The 19,776-nt window shown below is 42.0% G+C and overlaps 1 protein-coding gene across 1 annotated transcript; it reads left to right on the top strand.

Moving 5' to 3' along the window:
• The first annotated feature begins 2,058 nt into the window (after window positions 1–2,058).
• On the top strand, window positions 2,059–18,988 carry SDAD1 (SDA1 domain containing 1). Its single transcript, XM_005435224.3, has 22 exons — window positions 2,059–2,263; window positions 2,441–2,545; window positions 2,662–2,760; window positions 2,883–2,993; window positions 3,757–3,828; window positions 3,920–4,020; window positions 5,703–5,760; window positions 6,626–6,700; window positions 7,503–7,604; window positions 8,088–8,157; window positions 8,917–9,020; window positions 9,755–9,812; window positions 10,382–10,440; window positions 10,824–10,900; window positions 11,953–12,050; window positions 12,455–12,531; window positions 12,927–13,059; window positions 14,476–14,573; window positions 15,037–15,227; window positions 15,752–15,836; window positions 16,272–16,433; window positions 18,666–18,988. The coding sequence occupies exons 1-22, from the start codon at window positions 2,174–2,176 to the stop codon at window positions 18,714–18,716; spliced, it is 2,076 nt and encodes a 691-aa protein (XP_005435281.1). The 5' UTR covers window positions 2,059–2,173; the 3' UTR covers window positions 18,717–18,988.
• Window positions 18,989–19,776: the final 788 nt, after the last annotated feature.

Here is a 19,776-nt window from a genome sequence, read left to right as displayed (position 1 = left end):
TAACCTGCTGTCCTGGCTTAGATTGTCCCTTTTGAAATCAGCTCTATCAAAGTGTTTGGGAAGAAGAACAGGTGGCAGAAAACAGATTATTTTTCCTTACCTCTAGAGGATTAAGCTCCTAGATCCTCAGGTTCTAGACGTTGCCAGACAGGGACATCTGCATGCAGCAGCAGCAGGCAGCCATGAAAAGGAAGGTATTCATGGAGGGTTTGCTGGCACCTTGCTGGTTAAGCTGCTATCCACTGCTACCAGTGCCATTCATCCAGGCCCTCAGGCTGTGCTCTAGCAAGTGTCTCTGTACTTGATATAAGCGATAACATGTGAATTCCTCTATAAATGGGCACGGAAAAGATAGGATTCGATTTCTATTATGTATTGTTTCTTTGCTAGAACTTGGTGGGTGAGTGAGCGAACAGAACTGTTGGACTACCATTGCAGGTTTACAGCGTTCCTGCCAGCAACAATCGAGCGTGGCTTTCCCCATCAGCTCTGTGTACCTTCTGCCTGAACGCCGAAGCTGTGCTCCATTCGCAGCACCAGGGCTCTGCTGGTGCCTGCAATGTCAGCCGTGCCTAACAGGCAGAGCACACCTTGGCAGGCACTGTGCGTGGATATGCTTCCTATGCAGAAGCCAAACTGTTTAGGAAAGCCAGACCTGACCTGAAAGAGTAGCTTCAGGTTGCTGCTGGCAACAGGTTAGCAAATATGTGCTTAGGTGGTTACAGCTGCTGTGACGTTCTTGCTATCATAATGAAAAGCTTTTTAGTGAGGAAAGTCTTGGCTCACTTGAGAAGTAATATTAATAATTTTGGACCCCTAACAATGCTTTGCTTAATCCTTAGTTGTATTTTGATACTCATTATCTGGCTGTATGTAAGACTAATTATTGGACAGAAGTTATTTAGTAGTAATTTATGCTATAGAAAATAATAATGTAAATCTTCTTTCTACAGTGTAAATAAGCTGTTACCTAAAGGAAAGATAATAAGCTATTCAGTTGAAGAGCTAAGCCTTCTATTGCCTCATTTTAAAGGTAAACTAATAAAAGACACTGAACTAGAAAATCATTTAGTCCTTGAGGCTTCACACTTAATGCCAACCATTTCTATACACTCATCATTTGAGATATATTGTGAAATTGTTTCCCTGAAAACAGGAGGGGGAGGGAGTATGGCTTCTAGAGAGCTTTAAACCCTGTCCTCCTTTCCCCTGTGCCAAGGGCCCGAGGAAAATAACCGGCAGCTGTCAATTAGGTGGTGAACAGCGGCGAAGGAGAAGGAGTGCAAGTGTAAACTAGTAGTATTCAACTGCTCTCTTTCTTAGAGCAAGGGTGGCTGAGTGTTTTTGCCTGTGTGTTACGGGTCAGGCAGATGAAGGGTGAAAGGCAGGGTCTGTGGGGGATCAGCAGCACTTGGTAACACAACTGAATTTTTAGCTGTTTCTCATGTTGCTCTGTGATTGATTAAACTCAGCAGGGTGTGTAGCTCTCATCAGCTGTCCTTGATGTCATGTCATGGTCCTCGTGCATGCTGCTTAGGCTGCATCAGGCGAAACACTGCAGTGCTGTAAAGCACTGGGGTGGGGAACTGGGGGCGATGGGGTTCTTTGCTTTGCACACTTGGGTCTCGGCAGCTTGTCAATGGTGTGTGTTTGTGGTATGTGTCATGTGTTAAGGGCCAGATCCAATTCCTCAGCACTGCTGCAGAGCTGATGGCAGCACTTAAGTGTTTAAAAGCAGACTTTTCCCCACCACATTAGGATATGCGATCCAGCCAGGGCGACGGCAGGGTCAACTGCGCTGCAGTGACGCGATACAAGTGATCGGAAATCCATCAGAGAACTGCCGAGGAGGAAGCTACGTGCGATAAATTGGACTCGTATCGTATGTAACTTTGACGCGGTTGCCCGAAGCTTCTGTCGGGAGGAAGAGATAGTAGCAAGAACCTGTTGTTCTGGCTCCTTTCCCGTTCTGGCGGCAGGGAAAAAACAACGACGAGCGCCCCGTAGGGGTACTGGGGGGGAGGACGTGGCGCTCGCAGGAGTTTGTCCCTTGGCGGCGCCTGTCGGTGGGGGGCGGGCCAAGATGGCGGCGGCCAGCTGGTAGCTCGCGTGTTCCGGGCAGGGGAGGCGGCGGTTTGCGGGGCCGGGGGACCGGGACTGGCTTGGTGCTGCCATGTCGGGCCGTCAGGGAAACAAGCTGCCCAGCAACCTGCCCCAGCTGCAAAACCTCATCAAGAGAGACCCAACCTCCTACACCGAAGAGGTGCGGAGCCGAGCGGCCCGAGCAGGGAGGCCCGGCCGGGAAGCAGCCGGCGGAACGGGGGGTTGGAGCGGCGGGCGGGAGGGGAGGTGTCCTGGGGGTGCTAAGGGAAGCCGAGGTGGCTTGGGCGGCACGTATTGCTCGTGCCGCTGAGCAGCCGTCACCCTGGTGTGTGTTCAGTTCCTCCAGCAGTACCACCACTACCAGTCCCATGTGGAGATCTTCACCTTCCAGCCGGACAAGCCCAGTAAGGAGCTGGCCGAGCTGGTGATGTTCCTGGCACAGGTGAGCCGCAGCCCTTCCAAAGGATGACTTTGGCTCTGGCCTCGACACTGTCATCAGCCACAAAGGCCTCGCCAGGCCGTGTTTCATCTCGTTGGGCTGGGTCTGTCTCCCCCCAGGTTGCCCACTGCTACCCGGAGCACGTGGCCAGCTTCCCTCAGCAGCTGAAGGAGCTGCTCTCCTACCACCACACCGTGCTGGACGCAGACCTGCGCATGGTAAGACCCACAGCAAAAGGTGTTTGGGGCAGACCGCATCCTGTCATTAAAATAAGCCCTTTATGTGTGAGATTGGAACTTATGGTTTGCTTTGGTTCCGATTCCCTGTTTCTCTCTTACAGACCTTCTGTAAGGCTTTGATCTTGTTAAGAAACAAGAATCTAATAAGTCCAACCAGTTTGCTGGAGCTCTTCTTTCAACTGCTGCGGTGTCACGATAAGCTTCTGCGAAAAGTAAGGCGTGCTTACAAAAACCAGTCTTGATTTCTGGTTGGTTTTGACTGACTTGCCGCAAGTAATACAGCGCTGGTGGGCAGCTGTTCCCCTTTCCTGGGTTACAAGTGAAGAACGCTTAAATTATCCCTGATTTTTCAGCAGCTGACAGTGCCAGAGGCAATACCCAATGTGTATGTGACTGGCAGTGAAGCACGCTGCTGTAAGCATCTTGACCGCGCTTTTGCAAGCTGTAGACCTGTCCTACATTTGAAATTGAGCAGCTTGGGTGTGTCTGCAGGTGAAAACTATAAAGAGGTTGCTGTTGGAGCAGGTTTTACTGAAGTATTTGTGAGAACTTCTCAGTAAAACAATTAAACCCAAGCCAGCTGCTAGTTAAAGCTCTGTTTCAGGTTTTCTGCCCTAAAAGTGGAAATACTTGCTTTCTGCCCCCAGAATTACTAAACTGGCTGCCAGAAAGTGGCTGAAGGAAGGAGGGGTGGGGTTTTTTTAAGCAATACCTCATGCTGTTCATTTTCCTGCCTTACTGTACTATAAATTAAGTACACTTTTCAAATACATAAAAATAAAGCATGCATGAGACTTTACAGAATAATCTCTTGGGTTTCTTTTCACAACTATAACTTAAACTGAGAGTAATCTCGGGGGTGATCAGTTTGGTCTCTCATTTGAGTATGTAGAGACTTCGTGGGAATAGTAGCATATCTGCATTGTTTTCTGCCTGACTTGCATACGTTACCCCCTATTATCTGTCCATTTACAGACTTTGTATACTCACATTGTGTCGGACATCAAGAATGTCAATGCTAAACACAAAAACAATAAAGTAAACACAGTAAGTATTTTCGCCTCAGACATACTTCAATTTAACCTTTTGACGCCATGAAATAGCTCGAATAATAAATGTTTCCAAATTTTCTTCTTAGACACTGCAGAACTTCATGTATACTATGTTGAGAGACAGCAATCCCACTGCTGCCAAGATATCTCTAGACGTGATGATTGAACTTTACAGAAGGAATATTTGGTAGGTCTGGCAGGCTCTTACTGACTCCCCATTTGTCGTGGGGCAGCCATCCTGACATCACTCAAGGCATGTAGTGCAAAATGTAATGCAGGGGGCAGCGACTTCAATGTATTTAACTTATTTGTGTTCCAGTGGGGTTGTATTTTGTGGTACAGAATTTATCTGGGAAGAAATAGTCTTGTGTGATGCTTCAGAGTTATTGAGGTTGAATATTTGATGTTTTAGTTGAAAATGGTACATAAATTCTAGTGCATTTGAAACCGAAGCTGTGTGCAGCTTTTTTTTTTTTTGAGCTTTTGCACATAAAAGCCACTAATATTAGCGTACAGCTTGTGCTCTACAGCGAAAAGAGGAATTTTGGTTTTTTTCTTGTTAAGTCTGTAAGTTCATTCTAGATGACTGATCTAGTGGGTTTGAGTTCTGGGGTTATTTTGTGAAGCTATAATATAGCTCCTGTTTTTAGCAGATGGCAGCTTGAAAAATTGTTTAGATAAGTATTGAAAGGAGTAGAAGCACACCGAGTACTGTCAATTGCTGTCTTGTACCTAATATGTTGTTGAATCTTTATGTTGTATTACAAAATGCCAGAGCAGATATTACCTAGTGTTAAACTGCATGAGAAGATGGCAGTCTCTTCACTACCACTTTTTTTTTTGACTGTAAAAACATGTGAAAGACTTTCAATCCTTTCAGCCTGGGATTAAGAGCAACTGTTTTGCTCTTCCTGCTTCTTGAACAGAAACAAACTGTTTAAATGCAGCCCGTGATACTGCTGGCGAGCAGCGTGCCTACTGCTTCTTACATATCTGTAAAATAGAGCAGTGGCAGAGCAGTTGCAGTGCAGTTCTGGCATTTCTGACTCGGGAGAGGGTCTCTGCAATACCTGTGTGAGTTAAGCTGGGGTGTGAATGGCAACATTGCTCTTTCAATGTATTGCAGAGAAACCACCACTGGCAGAGAGGACGTGGTGCTGGTGTGTATTTGGGCATAAGAATTTTCATGTGTAGCGTTCAAAGAAATACTGCCTATTCTGTGGCACGAATTAAAAAAAATCACAGCAGCTTTGTGAAGATTTGGGTTTTTCTGGTGTAGTGAAGTGGCTTGAGAACTATTTTCCCTAAAAACCAGGGACTGCTGAAAAAAAAGTCGGTGTTGCTGTAAGGAAAAGACTTCTGCAGTTTTAAACAGTAAGTTTCTAAGTATATGAGACTTGGTATAAAATAGATTTAATTTCTGTGGCTTTATTTCATATAAATCCGTGGTTTTAGAGGATACTTTATCTCAAAACTATCTAGCTGCTTTTCTAATAGTAATTAGGATTCTGCTTGCTTGTTTGTTTTTCCAAGCAGGGTATTTATTATTTTTTTTATACCAGTGGAAAAGTGGTAATCTGTCTTCCATTACAGGAGCTTATTCTTTCTATCCTTTCAGTCACAGTGTGAACTAGATGGAACTCAAGTGTGTCTGTTCATTTAGATAAAGCTACTGCTACATTGGAAAAATAAAAGAAAATGACAGAAGCTTAGCTTTTTGGTTTGCAAATCTACTTGGAGCATTGAGAGACATGATTCTAATGAAGTTGCCTACTTCTTAGAAGTCACGTTTCATAAGACTTAATTTTCAGAGAATAACTTGAAATTGCTAAACTTGAAGTAAGAGGTAATGTGGTTTTTTTGTTCCAGGAATGATGCCAAAACAGTAAACGTCATCACAACTGCCTGCTTTTCAAAAGTGACAAAGGTGAGAACAGAAATCATTTGATAAAACTGGATGTTATTGGAGCTACCTTTTTTCTGTGGATGCAACTTTCTGTTTTGTAATTGCTAACAAGCTTCACTGATAATTTTTCTCCTGCTTGTTTTATTTTCCAAGTACTTGTGTTGTGGAAGGAGGCGGCATTTGGCTCTGAAGTACAAAGCAGCAGAATTGGAAGCTTAGCTTATAACAAGTGCAGGCTGGTGTGGGGAGGGTAGGTGTACTTTCTACTCAGAACAGTCAGAATATTGCCTCGTTATCATCAGCGTTGTAAGGCTTTTATTTGTTAAATGGGAAGAGAAGGGGCTTGAGTGAATCTTAGGCTTTCTGTCATCTGTGTCAGTTCTGCAGTGCTGGAGGCTTTAAAAACTTGTGTTATGGTTTGAGAGAAGTTCTTACGCTATGAAGGTCCAAAAGCTGTTCCATTCAATAAAAAGCCAACCAAACCTAACAAAAAAACTTCACCAACAAACTCATATAAACTCTTGGAGTTCTGAGCACTGGCTCAGGTATCAGCTGCCAGGAATTCCTGATAATGTGGCATAGAGCAATGACATTGAAATTGCTTTGCAGAAAGGCAGGAAGAGCATTTGCATCTTTAAACTTGCTCCAGGCATTGTGGAAGGCCAGCTGCTTTTTGACTCCTTGTGTGTCTCTGACTGTTGAGGGTGGGCAACAAAAATTGACTATGCAAAAACACCTGTGGGTTTCAGTCTGATTTCTTTTGCTTTTTGTTCATATCCATGCCTATTAAAAAAAAAGAGTCTTGGCATAGCCTAAGATGTGGATGTAGAGCCGTTTTAAATACGCTGGTTGTTTTTTCCTGACATAAACTGACTTTGCTTTTCAGGTACTGGTTGCTAGTTTGAAGTTCTTTCTTGGAAGAGATGAAGATGAGAAACAAGACAGTGACTCGGAATCTGAGGTGACTGTTGTGATTAACTTTCTCCTCTCCATTCTTCAAACTCTTTAATAGGTCTGTCATCCTAGTGACCTGGGCTCTGCCAGTCTGTCTGCTTCTGTTACTTTGTTTTCCATCTTGTTTCCTGCAGATTTTCTCACACTTTACAAAAAAGTTCAATGTTTTTGACAGCTGGCCCCAACTGACAGCAGGATGCCTTTGCTGCCTGTCCAAAGACTAATGCTAAGAGCTCATTTGCTTTTCTTGTCTTGTAAAGAAAGCAATTAACTTTAAAAACCTAAGCAGGGACTGGTCAGTCTAGATCGTGAAGGCATGCATTGCTAATGTGTAACATTAGAGTTGTGGGAAGAGGCTTTCACCTTGTGTATTGGAAGCTGGTGTAATTTTTTGGCTGGTTGTTTTATCTTCAGTTTTTCCTTTTGAGCTCCACTTCCCTTTTACGTAGAAATAAATATAATTCAGTTACCTTGAGAAGGCTGATGACCTAACAAATTTAAATCTAGAACATCCTAATACAGGTTATCATTGTTTGTCTGTGACTGAACAATACTCTCAAATCAGCTGTAAAAACCACTCTGTTCGCGTGCTGTTAACTGTTCCATGATTTCTTGTATGCAGGTGTGTGAGTGATTTTATGGAATCGGGATCTTAAATGCTAGTATTTCTGTATGAGGAAGTTTAGGAAGAGGGAGAGTTTTCAATTGTAGTACATGATCCTGAAAAATACTGATACTTTTTGTTTCTCTAATTCCCATTTGAAGCCTAATGTCACCTGAGTCTTGTTATCCTTGCATTCTTTCTCAAGGACGATGTTCCCACAGCCAGAGATCTGATGATGCGGTATGCAACTAACAAGAAAACCACCAAGCGCAAGAAGAAACTGGAAAAAGCAATGAAGGTTCTCAAGGTGAGGAGAGTGGTGTTGGACTTGCCAGCATTTTAGCTTAATCCTTCCAGTGCAGAAACCTTGCTGTTGCCCTTGTTGACTTAGCTACTGGTTGTCATCCCTTCTAGGTAAAGTTCCTCAAGTGTTTTAGCATCCATTGGCCAGATGTAAGCCATGTTTACCTGGAAAAGAGCTGTTTTGAAACAACTTAGACCCTAAGTTATGAATTAGTTGTCCTCTGGGTACCCTTTGTGTGGTCCCCTACTTTAAAGTATGTCTTGTCTTGATAAGTTACTACTTAATGCAGCTCCTGTGGCCTCTTAGGTCAGGTGGCAGAAAACCCTATGCAGCTGAAAAGAGTGATTGTTTACTTGTCAAAATCAAAGTGCCTCTGCTTGAAGAGAGGAATGGTAAATAGCAGCTTTTAACAGCAGCCTGAAACTGAAGCACTTACAGCTTTTTCTTGGAAAGAAAAAAATGTCTCTTACTCTTTTTGCCATGCAGAAACAGAAGAAGAAGAGCAAGCCAGAGGTGTTCAACTTCTCTGCTATTCACTTGGTTCATGATCCCCAAGGTAAGCATGCATTGTGTTTTGTCTTTTTTCAAGTTATGTGTTAACCCCAGACACTTAGACACAACTCTGCAAGGAGAATGACAGTGAATAGTAGATAGGAATGTGACAATGTGATACTTGTAGCGTGCTTTATCCTAGAGTTTCATAGCACTTCAGAAAAAGTGAGATTGATCCTGTTGTGCTTGTTGTAGTGCAACACTTGTAGATAGTCAGAAAAGGAAGGAGCAATGTTATATCATCTTCAGGTTGGTACAGATCAGGACATGGCGCTCTATCCATTTCTTGTATGTGTGAAGACCATAATTTGGTGAACGGGGAGTAGTTCACTAGTTTCTTTGGCTTATCCCCTTCAAAAATGTATTTCTATTACTAGTCTGCTCTTTGACTAATATCACTTGACTTGTTCTTAGTCCGATCTAGTGTATCTCTGGGGTTTTTGTTTGGGTTTTTTTTCAGATGAACCCAAAATGTATCTGAAAAAAATAATTAGCTTTAATACTGACCCTGTGCTATGATGTGAAACTTCTGCTTGTTTTCCTCTCTGCTAAACTTGTGCACAGCTTTAGACCTTCTAGGCATGTGAGAAGAAGAATAACCCATTGAGAGAAGTGCTCTGGCCGCCTTTTAATTTCTTCTGTGCAAGGGCACTGGGTCTTAAAAAAACCCAAACCAAACTGACTGCCTTTTTTAACCTAATCCCAGCTGAGTGCTGCATTGTGTTTTTCAAGTGTACTGCAAATCTGTTACTGTTTCTTCTAGACTTTGCAGAGAAACTGCTGAAGCAGCTGGAAAACTGTAAGGAACGATTTGAAGTGAAGATGATGCTCATGGACCTAATATCTAGGCTAGTTGGAATACATGAGGTACGTACTCTGATGATTTTATAATGGTCTGATGGTAGCTAGCCTCGTTTGGGTGATGGCATGCTGTGGCCTTGTGCCTCTGGAAAATGAAGTTTAATTTTTGTAGAAGTTGAAAAGTGCAGATGCGTGGTCAGGTAGTTCCCAGTAGTCCTTGTGGAATGGTGCAGTGGCATAGATTTGTGTGGTACTAAGTGAGCTCTCTAGAGAAAGCTCTTGGCTTGGAATAGCTGAGCTGTCTCTAACAAATAGGAGGAGAACATGTCTTTTTCGAGACCTGCATGCTCGTAGGAGGTTCATCAAAGGAGAAAGGCTTTTCAAAGGAGTCCAGCAATTGCTTATGAAGAGCGCACTCTGCAGTGCAGCCAAAATGTTATCAAAATTACTGGACTGTCTTTCTGTTTTGAGAGAGAAGATTGTGTTGCCAAGGCAAAGGGAAGTGGCACGTTGTAGGATTGTGCAGCAGTGTCCTAATTTGAATTCTGTGCAGTCTTAATAGGAACCACTCTGGATTTCATGGAGCTTGGGACTGAGCCTTACATTTCCTTTGTACAAGTCATATCCTTATCTCCATGTATTCTCCTGTCTTGAGTTTGATATGTGTCATGCAACAAAATCTAAGGCATTTGGAGAGCACACTGTATAGAAACATTGATTGTTTTACAGTGTATCAGCCTGTGAAGGTGATACCAAGTTAAAAGACAAGCAGCTAATCTGTTACAACTCCTTTCTTGCAGCTTTTTCTTTTTAATTTCTACCCCTTTGTTCAGAGATTCCTACAGCCCCATCAGAGAGGTGAGTAGCTACTAGTGGGTAACACTGCTGGTCCATCGTGTCATATATACAGCCAGTTCTTAGAACTGGTGCTGCAAATGAGTATTGGTAGCAGTAGCTTAGTAGCAAATAGGAGTAGTCCAGAGAGTGTGGCTGAAGGAAGTAAAAGGCCCTGACGGCCAGAAGTGCAAAGCGATTTGGATTATATGGAAATTGTGTCCACTCAGTGCTCCTTACCTGAGCATTTGAGAAACTCCAGCGATTGAATAAAATGAAGCTACTGAGTCCCTAGTTCCTTTCAATCCTGGCTAGCTGAGCAAAGCATGACTGCCTTCTGCTGCTTGTTTTACTGGTGTTGCATTCTAGCTCTAGAGTGTTTCTTATTGTCTTACCTGGCTATTAAAGGCCTGCACTGCTGCTGGGGTGGAGGTCAGATGAGTTCCTAATGCTTGGTGGGAGAGGAGAAATAGTTATCCCAAATAGCTTTAGACTGAAATAGCTTTGAGACTTTGAGCAGCTTGTTGAGTTAACTGTTTCGGTAGGTAAGTTTATCACTCCAGCTTTGGATCTTTTTCCCGCTTTTCTTCCAGAAGTGACAAAGATTCTTCTGTTTGCTGCACAGGCTTCACATCAGCTAGTACCACCCGAGGTCAGTACTATACCTGTACTTGATGATGTTAAAAATGGACAGCAGGCCAGCAGGGAAATATAACTGAATGCTTTTTGGGGGAGGAATGAGAGGGAATCTGGTCAGACCCTTTGTCTTTAAAAGCTCATGGTAATTTTGGCTACTTCTGCAAATTCCAAGAGATTGTTTGGTATAAAGGGGAACTCCCCCCTACAAACTCATGGCTGATGTTTTAATTTCTGTGAGAGAATTTGTGTCTAGAAAGTATTTGCAGGCTATAAAGTGACAAGTCCTGAACTCTGTTTTTCTGTGGAAAGGGCTCTGTTGTCTGTTAATAATGTGTACTAATTTTCATTGTTTGATTAAATAGTCATTGTCTATTGAATCTTCTTTCTTATTTTCAGATTATCCAGTCAGTGTTAATGACGATTGCCAACAACTTTGTCACTGACAAGAATTCTGGGGAGGTCATGACCGTGGGGTGGGTACAGAATCTTAACAAAACTGTAAAACTCTCTGAACATGGAAAAGTACTTTTCTTTTTTAAACCATCTGAACTCAATCCTGTTGTTCATACTACGCTTTCAAGAACCTGCTTGAATAAAAAGAACTTAGGACAGTATCGCAGCATAAACTAAATTCCCCAGATGATGGGTTTCTGTGCTTAGTGCTATGACTAACTTTTCTGGATTTCATGATGGTGTGGGTTTTTTTGCTTTTTTGTTGGTCTTGCTATTGCTACTTTGAGGGCTGACCTCTTGTCTGTGAAGTAATACGTTTGTATATACTCAGTGAGAGGCTAGCATCACCATTCAGGACCCTTAACTTCGGTGTTTTATGGATGAAATTTCACTACTGTCAACAAATTTAAATGTTGTTGGTAAAGAAACTGTAATGTTACTTTCTTTGACTAGTCAGGAGAGGTATTTGTGAAAGCTCACATGTAATTGGAGAATGATCACTAAATGTAGAAGAGAGCTGAAATGTCCTTTTAGACAAAGCACTCGACAGAGGCAGACTATTGTGTGTAGACATGTTGTGAATGTTTTGTGAGATATTCCTTTTCCTCTTGGCATGGTGTTAATCCAGGTATGTAGCATACTGAGTGTCTCCATGAAGATGGTTTAAAAGGGAAATCATGTCAGCCCACAGACTTCTGTTAGACTGTCCTTAGCCTGCTCATAGTTGACTCCAGAACTGTTTCTTGATTTATTATTTTTCTAATTGTTTTTTCCCCTTGGCCTAGCAATTGTTTGACTGCTTTTCCTGTCTGCCTGGACCCAGACTTCAGTTGCAGAATCCTGAGGCCTAGGATCAGACAGAATAATAGCTGTAGAGCATGGGGCAAAGATGGAGGGTTTGGGAGACCCATGGCACAGAGAGCTCCTTGTGATGCTCTCCTCTGGCACACTAAATATTGTATAAATGCTGTATAAGGTTCTTCAAGTTCCAAATAATTCAGTCTGTTACTGGGCTAGTGGGAGTCTCTCCAACTGTGGTGTTCAGAAAATAATTCACTTCCAATATTTTTAGAATCAATGCAATAAAAGAAATCACTGCGAGATGTCCATTAGCCATGACTGAAGATCTGCTCCAAGACCTTGTTCAGTACAAGACTCATAAAAACAAAAGTAAGTGTATTACATGGATAGGACTTCTAAATCTTTTTTTTCTTCTGTATCATCTGGTCCTCCATTGTTACAGTGATGTCTTAATTGTTTGTGTGCTGAGAGGTATAATTTTCAATATGTCTGCTGCATTTCTCTGTATTTTGTGTGTGTATACACAGAGTAGTTATGGCAGGGGAACTTAATTGGCAAAACTGAAGAAGGGAAACTGCTTGCTAAGATTTAGCCCTAGGGAGGAGCCGGATCCTGCACTGGAGAAATCAGAGGGAGCTATAATTTCAGAAAAGGCACAAGCAGGCTGTAAATACTGTTTATCTGAGTGGAGTTTCAGTTTGCTCATATTTCTGCTTTTTTTTTGTCATTATCCTGACTCTCCCCCCCCCCCCTTTTTTTTTTTTCCTGGGTAGATGTGATGATGTCTGCAAGGACTCTGATACACCTTTTCCGTTCTCTGAATCCAGAGATGCTGCAGAAGAAATTCAGGGTAAGTGTTGTTTTATGTGCATTGCATTCACCATAAACACAGGCTCGTGGGCTCAAAAAGGACTATGAGACCTAGTCTCACAGCCCCTTGAGAATGAGGTGGAATCATGCCTGCATTCTTTCCCTGCCTGCTCCCTTGCTGCCTTCTGACATGGCGTGCTATTATTTCAAGATTTCCCTAGTTCAGATTTATCAAACTCATTAACAGAAGAATCACACTATAGAAGCATGACTGTCTTCCTAGAGTTTGTTCAGCTTAGTAATTTAAGAACTTGTCTTATTTCATCAGGCAGAATTTATCTTTTCCACCTGCAACCTCCTCTCCCCCAGATTTTTTCATGGATTTGTGGGCATTAAAATAGCAGCCTGCTTAATGTGTTTTTTGTGAACTTACAGGGTAAGCCTACTGAAGCCTCGGTGGAAGCCAGGATTCATGAATATGGAGAACTGGATGCCAAAGATTATATTCCAGGAGCAGAAGTATTGGATGTTGAGAGTGAAAAAGGAAAGGGAGGAACCCAAGAGGAAGGTTGGCCTTTTTTAATTTACCACTTCTATTCTGAGCATCATTGTTATGAAGATTTTCTTTGGACATAAAACTTAGTGTTCACATATTTAATTTGCTGCTGTTGCATGCTGCATGGCTTGCATGTGTTTGTATTTGTCCATTAAGTACTGATACTGTCCTTGAGTAAGTGCAACTTATCCAGTGAAGTCTGTTACTGTGTGTTGCTTTGCATGGTAGACACTGAGGGATGGAAAAGTAGAGGGACAAACATTGTACAGCTGTGAAATTTGATGTGTACAGCTCTTCCTAAAGCAAAGGTTTTGTTGCGTATTATAAAACACTGAAATAGTAATTTGAAATAGTATTTGGCCGCTTTAATTCACTTCTTGTGTAAATGCTCCACGCAACGTGAAACTCCTGCCTAAATCAGGAAAAAGCCAGAATAGTCTGGCAGATCAAGTTTGAGTGCATTCAAGATTGTGCAGTGGAAGTGTACTGAAGGAATAAACACCCTGATATATCGTGTTTCTTATGCATGTGAATACAACAATTAGTGTAACAGTTGTCTTTGCTTCAGTTTCTGAAGCTGGTAACTTCAGCACATCAGTCAGTTTGAACAACAGTGAAGAGCAGCAATGCATATACTGTAGAAAGTAACTTAGCTATAAATTGCTTTGCTTCCCTCCTTGGTTTAGATAGCAGGGAATACCATGACTGAACAGTGTAATAAGGATTAGTACCTGTAAACTACTCTGTTTCTTCAGAGGTTGTTCCACATGCACTTTGTTTTGAGGATCTCTAGCTTCAGATGAGAGTTAAGCTTTGCAAAGCCTAGCATTATGGTACAGCTTGCTGCTATGCTGACTTGTTGCAGGCTGCTTTGAGTATTTTCTGTGGCTGGCTTGGTTTTGAGTGAATGAGGTGTACGTAAATGCATTTCCTCTAAAGGCTTTTATCACCACTTTTCCAGCTTTGTTGAAAGCTCGTAATAAATGCATGCATTGAGGCAACAGCAGCTCACAGTAATGACAAAATACACAAGGTCTTTTAAGCAGTCTGTTGTAGGAGGTGCCATATGCAGTTATTGCTATAAAAATTGGTGTCCATAGCTGAATGTGCATGTGATGTGGGTGTGCCAAGAAATCAAAGCTGGGGTTTTTTTTGCTCAGCTCTGAATTGGTTGCATGCCAGATGGAATTTGGTAGCTGAACTCGCCGGTGGGCAAGCATGGGAGCTGCTGGTCTGTTCAACTGTGGATGTCTTCTAAAAAATCATTAACTAAAAGGGATCAGATGTATGAAGTATCTTATGCCTTTGTAATGTCTATGTAGCTCTAAGACTGGGACGCTGAGACCCTACAGCTTGCCTGTTATTTCAAACTCAAGCAGTTAAGCCAAATCTGGTTTAGCAGCTCTGTGCCCTTCTTCCCTTGAGCAGATGGATGGGAAAGTGCTAGTCTGAGTGAGGAAGAAGATAATGAAGATGGAGAATGGATTGATGTGCATCACTCCTCCGATGAGGAGCAGCAAGAAGTAGTGAGTGTCTCTTACCCCAAAAACAAATGAGTATTGTTAATAGCAGACCAGATTCTCTTGCTCTGTACCTTGATGTGGCTGCTTATAAATAACTCTACAGGGCTGTGGAGTAGCTTGACCAGAATCAGTGAGGTTGAAGTACTATTGAGCACCTGTGCTGAAGTATGCGTCTTGTTAGAGGGAAAGGGAGAGACTGGGGAATTCCATCCCAGGGTTCAATTCCTTCAAAGCTATGATACTTACATGAGTGCTTTTATTCACTCTGAAATATGGAGTGGATGTACTACTTTATTCTAATACTACATGTTGGATATAAAACTAGGAAGAATCCTAACAGCTGGTTGTAGCATTTCCCAACAATATTGCCTCTACGTAGGTATTTGGGAGGCAAGGATCACGGATCACAACACAGGAATTGTTTGCAAAGCTATGCGTGATTCTTCTTTTGTACTTTTCTCAAAAGGCAGAGAAGGTGAAAAACATGCCCATAGAGGAACGAAAAGCCAAAGCTGCAGCAGTCAGTACAAGCAGGCTGCTCACTCAAGAAGACTTCCAGAAAATACGTCTTGCCCAGCTTTCCAAAGAACTTAATTCTGCACCTGGCAAAGCTGCAAAGAGGAAAAATATTGAAATAGATGATGAAGAGGAGTGCAGGTAGGATATGGACTATTGTGACAAGTGCTTTCTCTTCCCTGTAGTATCTGGTGATACAGCTTTTAATTGCAGCAGGGCACAGGGTGCTCTGCTGCTGCTCCGTGTTCCCTGGTGACGGCTAACAGCCGCACAGCCCAGAAAGGATCCTGGGCCTCCAGGGGATTTGTTTATATTTGGGAGAAAAGACAAGAGGAGCTGATGGAAACTGTGAGACTGTTCTGCTTGTTCAGACCAATAGGCATGTGGGGTGTTTTTTGTAGCAGTAGTTGCATGGTTATACTTCCAGAGTTTCTTAAACTTTGTGGACAAAGCAGGACTTGGGAAAACAGTAAGGAGAGACTTTTATAAAGGTTGTCCCAAGCATGAGGATTAGCCTGAGAGAGAACAAGAAGTGCTTGTGTGAAAGTTTCTAGGAAGACAGTGGTGTAAGAGATGGGTGAGGGGCAAAGGGTTGAGATGGAGCCTTGTTTTTCTTGCTAGATGAAGCTTTGTGTGTGATGGCCTTTTCTTGGATTTTTGTGTAGGGGAGAGTTGCTTTCACTCAGAGATATTGAACATCTGCATAAGAAGCCTAAATCGGACAAGGAGACCAGACTGGCAACTGCAATGGTGAGGAACTACGCTATTTCATATCCTCTGTCTTTCTCAATATGGGTTTGTGGGTGGGATTGGTTTGGATTGCTGTCTTCTGCAGGAGGGAGGAGGTGGTGGGGTTGCATCTGTAAGAGGGTGCCCAGCTGCCGTCTGTGTTGTGAGAAATGTTTTGTATTTGTTTTGCTTTATGTTTTATCTTGCTGTTGCATCTTGGCTGTAAAAAATAAGTAGCCTCTTGCTGGTCACAGGTGACAGTGAAAATATAGACACACCCAGTCTTCACTGTGACTCAAGAAATACATCCACGGTGGAAGAATGCATATAATATACACAAAGTCATACTGAACCTGGGTTTATTGTTACTGCCATAGAACCTGTCACCTTAGCAGCTGATGTTAACTGTAGGGAAAGGGACATGACCCTGTTCTTATATTACATTGCCTATTCTAGGCTGGAAAAACAGACAGAAGAGAATTTGTGAAAAAGAAAACAAGAATTAACCCATTTGCCAGCTCTTCCAACAAAGAAAAGAAAAAGCACAAGAACTTCATGATGATGAGATACAGCCATAGTGTCCGGACGAAAAATAAGCGTTCTTTCAGGGAAAAACAGGTAATATTTAATGTTGAAAATAGATGGGGCTGTTTGAGCGAGTTACCTTACAATGCAGGTGAAGTGCTCTCTGTCCTGTGCCCTAAGTCATTGCTGTTTGCTTTGATGGATTAATTGCTGGAAAGGCCTGTGGGCTGGGTGGCTTCTCTTGAATCTTACCCCTGAGGAGGGATATCGGAGACTCTGGTGGTAAAGAATGCTTTTGTCAATCTTGTATATTTTTACTATGCATCGAGGACCAAGCCCTGTTGCAAAGTCATGCGTAGGTTAGGAAGGCAACTATAATGTGGTTTGTTTTCCTTTATGTAAATTAAAGAAGGTCATATTAGAACCCTGACTGTAATCCTGTGAGAGAAAAAATGTTTGCCTGATACAGAGGACTTGTTTTTCAGGACAAGCTTTTAATGTCCTTCTTCACTCTCCATATTTGTTCTTTGACCTTTCTCCCGTTACTGTCATGTTACGGACTCCTCTGTCCTGGCGTTGAGGTCATCTAATAGCTTGTCACAAACGTACTTAAAGCACAGACATAAATGTATGCTTCCTGAGCTAAAGCTTGGCCACAGCCCTTGTGAAAGGGTGTACAAGCTACAAATATATATTTGGCAGTCCAGTTACTGTGTTCCTGCAGGCAAGCTGTGCCAAGGGTAGCTGAAGCGATATCTAAAAGGCGAGGCAGGAACTTCAGGGGATGACTTTGCTCCTGGAGGTGCTGGGCAAGGAGCCCACAGAGCTCTACCAGGTGACTGGGGTTAGGTGAGCTGGCAGGAATGGAGTGTGGATGGGGAAGCTCCCCTGCTCCTGTGATCCACCTCAGCTGGGTGGCAGCAGGCATTATTGCCCGAGCTGTGTGTGACAGCTGTTGCCAGAGCATTGCGGTAGGCATACTGCCTTGCCCTGTTTCACCTTGCTGTGTTTCACCTTGTACCAACAACAAAAATCTGTTTAAAATCCTTTTATCTAGCCTGGCAGGTGGCCAGGGTTTTACAGGGTGTTATAAAATTAAAATCCTTTGAACAGGTTCCAAGAAAAACTTCTAGAGTAATCAGTTATGCAGGGGTCTTGTTTCTGCACAGTGTTAATTTTTGTGTTTTCTTGCTAGCTTCTGTCTTGTGCTAGAGTGCATTCAGATGCTTCTTTTACAAACCCTCCTTTGTGAGTTGTTTCCAGGATTGTATCATTTGGTTAATGTGTATTTGTCTGCAATTTGTTGCCTTAAGAGCAGCAAGACTGAAAGTGTTTATAGACCAAACAGAGAGAAAGTCTTAAGTGTTCCTGTTAAACAGGAAGACTTGGAGTAATACCCTCTGTAGTCTTTTTATTTGCTGTCATTCTGCCTCACCTTAAGTAAGGCTGACCACGCTAACTCAGCTCTCAAAACACACAAAAAATGTCACAAATTAACAGTCGAGGCACTTTAAGGAAACTGCTCTTTACCATGATTCTTATACTTTGCTCACTTCTTCTAAAAAGCCATCTTAAATGGTTTCAGTTTTGACTCCTGGTTACTGTTTTGAGTTTAAATGTTATAGCTAAACAATGAAAGAATTGTTTTTTCATACTTTTTTCACTGCAGTTAGCCCACAGCATCAGTTCTGTTGACCATGATTTGAAAATAATTGTTAAAAGTGGGTTGGAGTACCATAATTGCAGGATACTCTTGATCTGCTGCTCTCTTTGGTGGTTGAATTTTAAGAGACTGTTGTCTATAGTCCAGAGCTTACCAACTAAAACATGTCTGAAATACACAACAAAATCTCTTTAGGGTGATACAGCACTTGTAAAAATTCTAGCATCCCTCCTTTCCCCTTTGAAAAGAAGCTTTGTAATACTCTTTCAGAAAATGCCATTTAATCCTACTTACCTCTCACCTGGACTGAAGTCTTTCTCTTGATGTCTTCTAATTGAATATTAGTGAGGCAAGATCAGTTTGTTACTCTACAATCTTTTTCATTATATAGGTTTTCCTAATGAGGTACTGAAACATGTTGATTTTTTTGAAATCCAGCTCTTTCTTTAGCTCAACTTGGTAATACAATTAAATAATCGCTGCATTTCTGTCACAGTAGTCATTAGCATTTGCCAGTTACTGCTCCCAGTTTTATCTGATAAACTATTAGTGTGTTTCTCTGAGGCTGAAGAAATTGAAGAGGGTTGTTGATGTGACAGTGTTGTTGTCTCATTACTTAATATTCTCCTTACCTGAATATTCCACTCTTGTTTCATATTTAGCTGGCTCTTCGGGATGCACTTCTGAAAAAGAGAAGACGGCTGTTGAAATAACAGGAACAGAAAGGAGTACTTAATCACCCTTGAAGAAGTAGCCTTAGAAATGCGTATTTCCACCCACCACCACCCCAAAAGAAAAAAGGGACTGAAATGCCTTATGGATTTCTCGATTCTTCAGAATTATAAACTGAACACTTTGAAGCTGTTGGATATTGTATGTATAGGACAAATGGAAGAGGCCTTAGTCCTTGCAGGATTATTTTTTTTAAAGCATTCTAGGGAAGAAGGCAATTATCTTTTATTAAATATAATTTACTTACACCTGATTTTATATGTGTAATTATTAGAACATACAACCTTATGTAAAAATATTTTACTTGAAGCAATTAATGAATAGGTAATTGGAAGGAAAAAATATTCTGGCTCGGTCTACAAAGTATGTGTATATGATGTCTGTGCCTGTCTTAAGGATGTGATTTTACAGACTAAGCCATTTTCCAAGTGGCTGTTTTTTACCTGTTTAATGAAACCGAATTGTTGTAATACAGATAAATTACAACAGTGTAACAGTGTACAGTTAGTACAAGTGAGCAGTTAGGAGGAAGAACAGTCTCATTATGGTTTGTGAAGAAAACAAGAATAACATTGGTATATGAGAGATGGTTTTCATGTTGCCATTTAAATAGGAAGGTAGCATCATATGCAGGAGAACTAAGGAATCTTTATGTTCCTGTATCAATGCATCTCATGGTGGGACTTGCTGGTGTTTGATTTTTGAAGTACACATGGATATACTGCCACGTGTACAGATCCACATATAAGTAACATGGATCTGTGGATTCTTTACACCAGAGGTGGAACTCTTGCTTCAGCCTTGACTTCTACTAGGACCATTGATGGGTTCTTACCCAGCCACCTGCTTTAATGGAATCTTGAGGGAGTTACAACACCTCTTGCCTCATTGTGTTTGAAATGGGTTTTCTTGTGTGGCCAAAACAGGTGCCACATGCACAATATAATGGAAAAGCATTTGGTAGGGTGGCTTTTTTCTTTCCTTCTTAGGAAACAGTATTAATGTTTGTATTCCACATGGGAATGCACTCAGCCTAGGTAG

Source organism: Falco cherrug, chromosome 1 (genome assembly GCF_023634085.1).
Source record: "Falco cherrug isolate bFalChe1 chromosome 1, bFalChe1.pri, whole genome shotgun sequence".
Taxonomy (NCBI): domain Eukaryota; kingdom Metazoa; phylum Chordata; class Aves; order Falconiformes; family Falconidae; genus Falco; species Falco cherrug.
Note: the sequence above shows the minus strand (reverse complement) of the source record. Positions and strands in the feature narration are given on the sequence as shown.

Bases quoted from the DNA above. Each gene is read 5' to 3' on its own strand.
- SDAD1 (XM_005435224.3), top strand. From the start codon at position 2,174: ATGTCGGGCCGTCAGGGAAACAAGCTGCCCAGCAACCTGCCCCAGCTG. The intron at 4,021-5,702 runs GTAGGTCTGGCA...TTTTTGTTCCAG, and splicing joins CTTTACAGAAGGAATATTTG to GAATGATGCCAAAACAGTAA. The intron at 16,434-18,665 runs GTAATATTTAAT...TTTCATATTTAG, and splicing joins GTTCTTTCAGGGAAAAACAG to CTGGCTCTTCGGGATGCACT.